This window comes from Aphis gossypii, chromosome 3 (genome assembly GCF_020184175.1).
Source record: "Aphis gossypii isolate Hap1 chromosome 3, ASM2018417v2, whole genome shotgun sequence".
Taxonomy (NCBI): domain Eukaryota; kingdom Metazoa; phylum Arthropoda; class Insecta; order Hemiptera; family Aphididae; genus Aphis; species Aphis gossypii.
The window spans coordinates 15,912,587-15,923,611 of NC_065532.1; the positions used below are offsets into that span (position 1 = coordinate 15,912,587).

General features: G+C 32.0%; 2 protein-coding genes and 1 long non-coding RNA gene across 4 annotated transcripts in view; 1 reads left to right on the forward strand and 2 right to left on the reverse strand.

The window, feature by feature from the left end:
• LOC114125303 (isatin hydrolase-like) overlaps nucleotides 1-11,025 on the forward strand; it is a 108,322-nt gene that overhangs the window by 83,008 nt on the left and 14,289 nt on the right. The window lies entirely within an intron of this gene.
• On the reverse strand, nucleotides 3,713-6,854 carry LOC126551296 (uncharacterized). 2 transcript variants are annotated; one of them, XR_007605164.1, is made up of 4 exons: nucleotides 5,894-6,854; nucleotides 5,755-5,825; nucleotides 4,570-4,701; nucleotides 3,713-4,064 (listed from the first exon to the last, which is right to left on the reverse strand). It is a non-coding gene; the product is annotated as an uncharacterized LOC126551296 (long non-coding RNA). The 2 variants fall into 2 exon arrangements; XR_007605165.1 differs by lacking the exons at nucleotides 5,755-5,825; nucleotides 5,894-6,854 and adding an exon at nucleotides 4,773-5,113.
• On the reverse strand, nucleotides 7,275-10,911 carry LOC114125297 (fork head domain-containing protein FD4-like). The gene is made up of 2 exons (XM_027988890.2): nucleotides 9,752-10,911; nucleotides 7,275-9,400 (listed from the first exon to the last, which is right to left on the reverse strand). The coding sequence occupies exons 1-2, from the start codon at nucleotides 10,102-10,104 to the stop codon at nucleotides 8,650-8,652; spliced, it is 1,104 nt and encodes a 367-aa protein (XP_027844691.2). The 5' UTR covers nucleotides 10,105-10,911; the 3' UTR covers nucleotides 7,275-8,649.

Sequence of the window (11,025 nt, forward strand, 5' to 3'; positions counted from 1 at the left end):
GGTTTAAATAGTATACATATAGGACATAGGTATACAACGTATATATAGGAGTTGTTAGGCCATCGGGCAAGCGGGCGGCCGGTGTATCATATTATATTATTGCGCCCGTGGACCTATAAGCTAATAAGGAATTACAACGTATAGCGGCGCGCAAGTAAAACCTTTACTATAAGAGATCCTCAGGCGTACATTATATTATTATACACCGTAAATACGTTATGATGAAATAAATTTTAACGGAATAGACCACAAAACGATTATTATTATTAATATTATTAATATTGTTAATAATTAAGTCAAAAAACAGAATTTTGAAACTCGTGTCATTACACCTCGGCATTGTGCCGACCGAGTATATTGTTATACATGCATATACCTGTTGCAGATACCTATATAATAATAATATATATATATATAAATAGTAATTACTAATTACCTATCACACATATGTACGATGTACCTATATAGGTACATAATGTATTTGTATAATAATTCAGTTGAGCAGCTGATTGCAGACTATATAGGTTTCAAAAGAAACTTAGTTTTGCAATGGAGTGTTCTGCGTGAACTTGTATTACGTACATATTGACGTACAAAATAAAACCATTGGCGCAAATAGAAGGACCCCGCCCCCCCTATATAAAATGTCTCTCAAGTAGTTAAGTCCTCATCATGCTACCAGCTAGGTTCTTTATTTAACGTGTTTGTTTGAAATATAGAAAATAAAGCAAACTATAATTATTAAAATGTAATATTATAATAAAATACGTACTAAAAAAATCAAATCTTAAATTGTTTAAACTAATTTACATTTTTTTTTAAGTGATGTCAAATTATAAACACAGAGCAGTGTAAGTATAGGTATACATCGATAATGTTGACTATATGAGTCACGGACTACAATATTTGTGATAATATCTAATACATTATAAATAATATTCGTATTTCGTATAGACTTGTGCAGCATTGATTCGTGACTATTTAGACCTAAAAACCTGCAGACAAAATATTATCTACCTAAAATAATCGGATTTCAATTCTGTTAAATGATATAAGTTAACCAGCCTATTCTAAAGTCTTGTGGGAATTGATTTTTGACCAAATTAAAATTATATTTAAATTTTATTTTTTGATTTATCCAATATTGGATATTTTTTTTTTTAAGAAAATATTTCCATGCTATGATGTTGCCTATACAATAGCAGACGAAATCCGAATTTTTACTTGTAAACAAGAGACGTAGCTATAAACCACCATGTCAATTCATTGACCGTCCAATTACTAGAAACTCATAATAGACGTATTAAACGTCTGAAACCATTCGACTAAACTTAAGAATGTATATCTACATTAAGGACACAATGAGCTACTTCATTGGACGTGTGCCATTATCAACCTGTATTGTATATTAAACAAAGAAATAAAAAAATGAAATAGTTATTCAAAAATATAACTTATATAATATGATAAATATAATTATATAACTTGCACAATAACCTAGAAAAAAGGCCAATGAGCTTAAATATAGTAGTAGTAAATAATACAATATTAATATTTTGTTATATTGAATTCAGTAACATGAATGTACTGTACAAATATATGCACACTACGCGAGTGCCGTACCTACTGTAGACATATACATCTATTGTCATTTATAAGTTTATAACTATAATATACATTATACTTACCAAACAATAATATGCGACCACACGCGCAACTGAGCAAGGACAATAATTTTCTGTTGAATATTCATTAGAAAAAGCATGCTCCCTGCAACTTCCTTATAAAAATATGATTAATTTCAACTACCTACTAAATAAAAATAATTTTTATTTAACTTTCATAAATATGTGTGGATGTAGCCCCCGCAAGTCATCACTTCTGATCAACATCGAAGGGGTACAGACCACTAAAATAGTCAGCATTGTTTGCGTTTATGGTAAAATGTGTAAAATGATAAAATAATGATCCTTCGAAAATATTAAGAAACTATTGTTGTACGATGACATCAGCAACAGATACGTATAGTATATAGTACCTAGGTCAAATATCTCCGAATTTACTACGCAAATAGAAATAAAGGAAAACTTTTTTAAATGTATTAAAACTTGAATAATTTATTATCAACAAAATAATATTTTAATTTAATTGTATAATCATAAGTACTTCACGATGCATTTTCAAGTCAACCGACTTGAATTCATTTTAAATGTTGATCCTTATACTTACATAAGCACAATTATACATGTTACATGAACCTACAGCAATTAGTACTAAATTTGTAGACTTCTGATATATTAACACGTAAAAAACTAACCTTCAAGACCGTGTAATAGTTATAATAATACAATATAACTATAATAACATTATATTATGTTAACACTTTACATTACACTCATGATAAATATCTATTCTTTTAACCTATATATAACTACGAGGTATTAGAGGGTACAGGTGTACTCGGACCAGTTTTCTTAAGTGGCCCGAAGTAATATTCATTGTTTTTCATTTTAATTTATAATAAACTATAGAACCATTTTTTTTTTTTTTTTTTTTTTTTTTTTTTTTAATATTTCAAAATTATTAAAAAATTTTGAATTAGTAAAATATGCTATAATATAATTAAAAAATTTATAAAATAATTTTAGTACATGATTTTCTCTTACCCCATTATATAATGTCTGACTGAGAAGGAGCTGTTGAAAATTTCGCTCCCGGGCCCAAATTTTGAAGTTACGCCACTGATCCTTTGGATACCTTTAATTAATTGGATTATTAATGAATAGATTATTATTATTATTTTTTTTTATTATTAACTTTAATATTGAAACAACTTTAATATTATATTTGTGTGTAATGTGTATATACTTTATAGATAGGTACATTACATTAATTTCAGCGGGCTATTGTAATATAATACTGCAATCAATCACAGATTACAATAACATAAATCCAAAAAAAAAAATTACGATTTCTATAATCACATACATTTTGACTAAAGGCCGCATACGTTATTGTATAACTTACATTTTATAGATAAATGCTGAATACTGTTTTGAGTGTGATATCAGATACATTACAGGTAGGCATGGTATGCGAAACGGATTGTCGTCTGTAAAATTACTTATAGGCACCTACATAATTAGCAGTACATAGTAAATTATTATCTTGTGAATTATTCGTAGATAGGAAGAGAAATAATAATTAAATAAAAAGTATCTACGTATATTTTCTGGGCCGAGTTAATTGATTCTTTCGTATATAATCATAGAAGTAGTGTTTATTATATAAATATCTATTAAGCTGCAATATTAAACGTCTATATTTGACTATTTTAGATTGGATTATTTAATTATATAATACTTAATAACTGTATTTATTTCAGTACTTGTGGCTAACCCAACTATGGAAAGAGTCGAGAGATAATGATATCTTCAAAGCATTTTTTATCATATTATAGCTTATAAATAAGAAAATCGATAAATTGCGTAGCTTTAAAAACTCTATATACCTATACATTAAATATTATATAATATATAATAAAAGGTAAGTTAAAATGTTTGTTAGAACCGTCATTGGTAGGTATATATAAATATTTCTGTGTACATATTAAATAACATTTTTAATCGAAGAAATTCTTACAGGTATGTGTTATCATTGCAGATAGCATAATATTAAATATTAAATTATTAAGATGTATTTCAAAAAAAAAAAAAAAAAAAAACCCTGAAAATTAAGTACCTATAACCTATGATGTACAAGTAATGCATTATAATGTTATTTATTTATTATAATTCCGATACAGCCAATATAGATAATGTAATGCAAGACTGTATCATAGATCACAGTATTAAAAATACAAACTATCACTGATAAAATAACCAACGATGTGAGAAGAAAAAACGCTGAAAAAAAAAACTATGATCAGAAAATCAAATCTAAACAGACTGTTTTAATATTATTTTATACAAACGCGTCTGTATCCGCTTACGAACAAATGCGGCCAAGGAACGGGAGTCGAAGTTAATGGTCTGTAATCGTATCAAAGCACACGCACGATATACCTATAATATATATAATATATTGTTTAGTAAATTATTATAGATAATTTTTTATAATTTATACCAAAATACCAAATACCTATATGTATAATATACCATGTATATTGTATACAATAATATATACTATGCAGTATGCATGTGTATGTACAAGTTTCTGCAGCGGACATGAGTACACACAACATCACTTCGCATTAAATGCGTATAATGACATGACGTAAAAATGCATTAATCATTACCTTTATAGGTATTCGGAATACCGATATATTACCTATTATTATTATAGATATATATATTAAAAACATTTAGGTACTCATTAGGTATAATGTACATTAATTTTGTATTATTATTTTTTATCCTGCAGGTTTTATAATATAAATTTTATATATATAATATAAAATAATACAAATTATTATTATAATTATTATTATTATTATTATTATTATTGCAGTATAGCTGTATACAATCTGATTTCTACCGAAAACTAAGTAACAAATATAAAATAGAGTACCATATTATAATATTCGTGTATCCTTGTCTTAGCATATTTCGTTCACGGAAAAGTCAGCGTAGATGTACCACTTTGTGAACTTATTTGATCGAGATGAGCGATCTGCCTGTTTCGGATCTTTAAGAAAAATATCTGAAATTGAAAAAAATCAATCATTTGAGTATAGCTAGCTTATGTGTCTAATAATACATTATTGGCATTACTTTGGATCGCGCTTGACAAATTTATTATTATTATTATTTATTTATTTATTCTCCTTTTTTCTAAATCCTAATCCCTATTAATACGCTCTTCATGTCATTCTCATCGAATCGATAATCACGTATAGTTAGAGTGCGTTGTGCGTACACCGACCGAAATTTCAAAGCCTCGCCGGTAGCATTTTTTTCAAGGAAATAAACCACCAACTGACCAATAACACACACAAATATAGGAAACTAATGACCAAGCTACCGGTTCAAGTGCGATCTCTAAGTATGATTTCACAAAATACTCGAATAATTTAGCTTATTCAATTTTTTTTTTATTTGTATGTTACCTTGGTAACGCGGATGAAATAAAATAGTTATTAATAATAATTATATTTTACGTAACAAAACTGTGTTTTTTTTAACATTTGTTAGAAATATACAATATCTGTAATTATATGGTAATATAGTTACAATACAAACATAATATTATAGGAAAATAATATGCATTACATAATAAGGCATGTCAATTTGAAGAGAAAAACTTTAATTCTATCTAGGTTTTCTGCCATATATGGCAGAACAAAATTGTAACAAATTACCAAATTTTCCGGTAGATTTTCCAAAAATTTTCATTCATATACAGACTTTGTCCTGAAAATTATGAACATAACAGAAAAAAATTTACAAAATCGGTAAAGTCATATTCAAGTGACGATCTTACTTACATGCGAAAATTTATTTTTATGTACATTTAAGTCTAGGTATATGCTATATACGAGTACATACCTACCATATAGATAGATATTATTATATAATGTATAATATATACAATAATACAAGAGTATACCTAGAACATTATACAATAATAATTATATTATATAAATCACCAGTGATTATACATGTAATTTACCACAATTTTAAATCTAATTTGTAAGCAATATCTTATAAATTGATAACGCTCATATTTTAGAATAGAACTTACAACTACACTTACAAACATAGAACCATGGTAGAGGTGAACTCCGGGAGCCAACTTCACGCCGCACATATTATGCAAAGAATAAGCTAGGATAATATAGGTACCTATTAAATAATTTATCACAAATGTATGTACCTAGTAACTACATACTTACAACACAACGACTATATTTTAGTATGCGAGACACTATTTATTTTCACAAGACAATTCGCGTTCATCCTTTTATAGACATAAATAAAATTATTTTATAATATGGTCTATACCGCGCCTGTTCTTTACTGCACGGTTATTCAAATTAATGTATACGTTTCGCTAAACTATCCGACATAAAATAAAAAAATAAATATTTGTAAGGTCGTTTCGGTGTGTAAATAATGGATACGCACTTCCAACCAATATAAAGTATTGTACAGCTGTGACACGAGATTTTTCTTTAATTTTTTTTACTATTCGGAAAAAAATGTAAAAACAAATAATTGCATTTTGACCTTCACGGTATGAAAACTATATAACACTAAATATAAATATATATCTACTAACCATCCATAACGCATTTGTTTGAAAATATATTTTTCACATCTTGAAGTACCTACACAGTACATATTATTTTGTGTTTTATATAATACGACGATGACTATAGAAGATTTTCGCTATTTGTTATTAAAACATATACACACGTCACACACACACAGTGTGTGTTCACTATTCAGCATGTAGTCTATGCAAACTGAGAAAAACACGTTTTTTTTCTATTATCGATGATGACGAGAAGCATATGTACATATTATTATTATGCCTGAAATATAAAATTATGATATAGACATTTTATACATATGATTATGTATATAGTAAACAACGACCTTTTCCATTCGATTACAGATAATGTAGCATGCAGTGGCTGCGGTACAAATATTACACAGATAATAATAGTATTCAGTGATGATTTTATATAGACAATATTATATATACAGCACAATTGTGAAAAAATGAAACGACGCCAACGCAATAACGATTAATATTGATTATACATAATATCTATACATTATAAGTAATATAATTGAATATACCTAAATTATAGTTGGATTAAACGACAGTAAAATACGATTAATTCAATATTGAACATTCGGAGGTAAGTTATTTTTAATAAATTTCATTTCAAAATTTGCTTGTTTTATAATATACCTATGTCGGAAATGGCCAATAAAAATTTTTTGAACAATTGAATTTCTGTATTTTTTGCTATGAAATTTACTATGTCAAGATATACTTACTCAATGTTTTTACAATGTTGAATTTCTGAATTTTAACTTAACTTCTGCAACTGCATTATTTATAAATGAGCAACAAAAATGTTGACTGCTGTCGATGACGCACACAACTATACACAGTACACACGCATATAGTTTATAATATTTTCATACAATACCTATATATTATAAATATATATTAGCGTACTTACAATATCTTCAGAAAGGTATATTGGAAAGAAAAATAAATAAATGTAATATAACATTTTCTACGAAATTGCACATTTATTCGACAAACATTACTCTGCACTTGAATATTATACATATAGGTTATATATAATACAAATTCTACGAATACGATTATTACAATCTCAAATGATAATATCTAATAATAATAATAATAATAAATAAATAATTATTCACCTTTTTCTTCAATTTTTTTTTACACGAGGAATTTTGGGGTAACAGAGTTATAACATATAAAATATAACTTTCTAGGTCATTTATATGAATATATAAAATATAATGTATAAAATAAAAACTAAAAACAAATCATAATAATATAATAATAATAATAATGAGTGTTCGCAGTAGGTATGTGTGTTAATTATACCTAGGTATACTTATATATATACATATGTATCAGAATAAAGTTAGGGTCCACAGCGTGGGCAGCAAACGAAATCGCATCGATATAATATATATATATTATAAGAAATAATATTTTTCGTCGAAAATATAGGTACCTATGATAATTATTACTGCACATTAAAAACTACATCACAGAATAACAAATATATACTAAAAACTACGATTTAATTTTCTTACACGATAAATTATATAATATTATATACTATAATGTATATAGGTTCAGTACGTTATTGTTTTACAATATTATATGGTAGGCATCATATTATATTAAGTTAACTCGATTAAAATATATAATATTATACCTATAATATATGTATAGATAATAATATAATGATGGCTAATTTGTACAGACCTTATAGATAGGAAAAAAAACAAACAAACAAATAAATTATGTAAATATATATGATTTAAGAACAACGGTTAAAATAATATATATATATATATATAATATATATATTATATATATATATATATTTATACGCCGCGTGTAGGTATATACGCATTACGCAAGACAGGGCCTTATTTAAAGGGGGGGGGCGCAACGGGGACATTATTGCCACGGGGTGTATTATTGTATATAAATAACATTTTGGGAGGGGGCGAACAAATATTTTCGACCCAGGACGCAAAAAGTGTAAACATACGGCCCTGTACATAGGAAAGTCTATACGTATTAGGTACCTATATACGCGCGTATAATAATATATATTATGTCATATTATTTTATGGAATAAAAATCGTCGCCGCGAAAGTGTGTGCACGCTACACGAGATCAGATATTACCTATATTATCATCGCCGTCGTCATCGCGCCGAGCGCAAATAACGCCACGCTTATCCGACATATAATAATAATAATAATAATATATTATATTATACATAGGTACGAATCCAAAGTGCGGTCGGTCAGAGGTCGGACGTCGTACGCGACTTATTACCGAACACGTGACTATACGTATACACAATATAATATTATAACATATACCTCTACAACAACATCGTAATACGCGTTGTTAGTTGTGCAGCGGAAAATAAGACGCCGCGGCGTACCGTAAATATTGCTGTTGCTGTTGTTGGTGGTGGTGGTGCAACTGTTGCAGCTGGCTGTGGTGCTGCAGGACGTGATGGTGCTGGTGTTGGTCTTGAAACGCCATCGCCGCGGCGGCCGCGGCCGCGTGATGGAACTCGTACGGCACCATCAACGGCGCCCTGTACGCGGCCGGCACGATGGACGGGAATCGACGCAGAATGTCGTCGTCGCCGCCGCCGCCGCTGCCGCCGCTGTCGTTGTCGTCCGCGGCGTCGTCGTCTTCGTCCGTGTAATCGGCGGCGGCCGTCAGCGGCTGCGGCTGTTGTCGGGCCGACGACGGATCGGGCCCGATCAGACTCTCGATGTCGAACGGTCTCTTGACCGCCGGCTTGGTTGTGCAGGCGGTGACCGCGTCCGCGGCGTTACGGCTGCGGCTGCGGCGGCGTCGGCGACTGATGCTGTGATGGTCGTCGTAACAGTGCAGCTGACGGTGCACGTGCGCGGGCCCGACGGACGACGCGCCGAGTTGAGAAGACGGTGGCTGAAGAAGTTGCTGTGGCGGCGGCGGCGGACTGCCGGCCGACGACGAACACGGAGACGAAGACGACGCGGACGAGGCGCCCGACGACGAGGCAGCGCCGGCCAACGACAACGACGAAGCCGCTGACATGGCCGGATGGTTGCGCTGCATGTGTGCCAAATTGTTAGCCAGAGCGATCAGTTCGTTGTCCAACCTGCAGAATAACCATATAAATGATTAAAATCACAGTCATCAAAACGAATCAAGGGGCATATTTTACTATCGAATTTGCCGTTAATACCATGGTTGAAATGTATTTCAACCGTGGTTAATACGTATAAAAACTCTCGAAATGTATTAATATATTATACGTCTCGTCGTCTCATAAGGGTATGCTTTAGGTTAGGCTGTAGCGTATTAATATAATATATAATGCTATACTGTTAAATTTAATTTATCGCGAGAAAATGTGAAAAATTGTAAAATACGAATATTAATTAAAGTATAGGACTGTTATAATGATATAAACATTAAATTAGAGTAAATAATTAGAGATAGGACGCACCTGTCTTTGTCGGACTTGACCAGTTTGAACCGTTTGCGGCGCCGCAACAGCGAACCGTTCTCGAACATGTCCAGGGCGGCCGGGTGCAGAGCCCAGTACGCGCCTTTGCCCGGTCTGTCCGGCATCCGCGGGATTTTCACGAAACAGTCGTTGAACGACAGGTTGTGCCGGAGCGAGTTCTGCCAGCGTTGCGTGTTCCGCCTGTAGTACGGGAACTGGTCGCTGATGAACTTGTAAATGTCAGACAGTGGAAGCATTTTCTCCGGCGAACTCCATATGGCCATGGCCGTCAGCGATATATAACTGTACGGTGGCTTTTGGTCGCCGTACGAGTCGCGACTAGGCCGCGGCATTTTTACAAGACTTTTATAATATAATACTCCCGCAAAATATTGAATATATTATATACGAATCGGTTATTCCTATATAATATATTATAACTATGTAGGTGTAAGCGCACGTTTATCGACGAAAGAGCTGCACAGAACAATTAAAAAAAAAAAAAAACTGCAACAATATTGTTACACACCGGAAACGAAATCGCAAAATCGGACACAATATTATAATAATTTATATTTTATTATACAGAAAACCACATACGAACGATATTATTATTATTATTATAAATGACGCGCGTGCGGCGTTACTGTAAACGACTGCGACGGCGTTCGAGTGCGGACTGAACGGTTGCGGTGCAGTTGCGGCGGCGGCGTGGCCCGTCGGACGTCACGGTCAGATAAGGTGGTCCGCCCAATGGCACGTCGGCGCGGGCCCAATGGCTCGGGGGAGCGGCCGCCGTCTCGAGCCCCGCCTCCCGTTTCCCCCCCGTCGGAGAATAATCGGTCGGAGATAGAGGTGATGACCCGAACGGTGGGGACGGTTTTTTTCCTCCTCCGACAGAAATAAAACATATTATACATACCTCATCAAAATCGTCTTCTCCTTTCTTTATCGACCACCACGTCGAAACGCCGAATACGTTTTTCTGCACTCTCCGATGACCGCTATATATGTATGTAATAATGTAAAGCGATAATAAATGTTTATAGGACGATTATCGCGTCGGATGCTAGTCGGATGCTAGTCTGCTCGCGCGCATCTCACAAAAAAACAATAATAACGCGTTTCGCTGTACAAAATAATCAGGATATCAATGTTATGTACACCTATTATATTTTTTATTATTATTTAAATTAAATAGTGTCCGAATTAAAATGTCCTTAAAACCAAACAAACACTAAAAAGTCTAAAAAATGCCTCACGATGACACGATT

Bases quoted from the DNA above. Each gene is read 5' to 3' on its own strand.
- LOC114125297 (XM_027988890.2), bottom strand. From the start codon at position 10,104: ATGCCGCGGCCTAGTCGCGACTCGTACGGCGACCAAAAGCCACCGTAC. The intron at 9,401-9,751 runs GTGCGTCCTATC...GTTATTCTGCAG, and splicing joins GTCAAGTCCGACAAAGACAG to GTTGGACAACGAACTGATCG.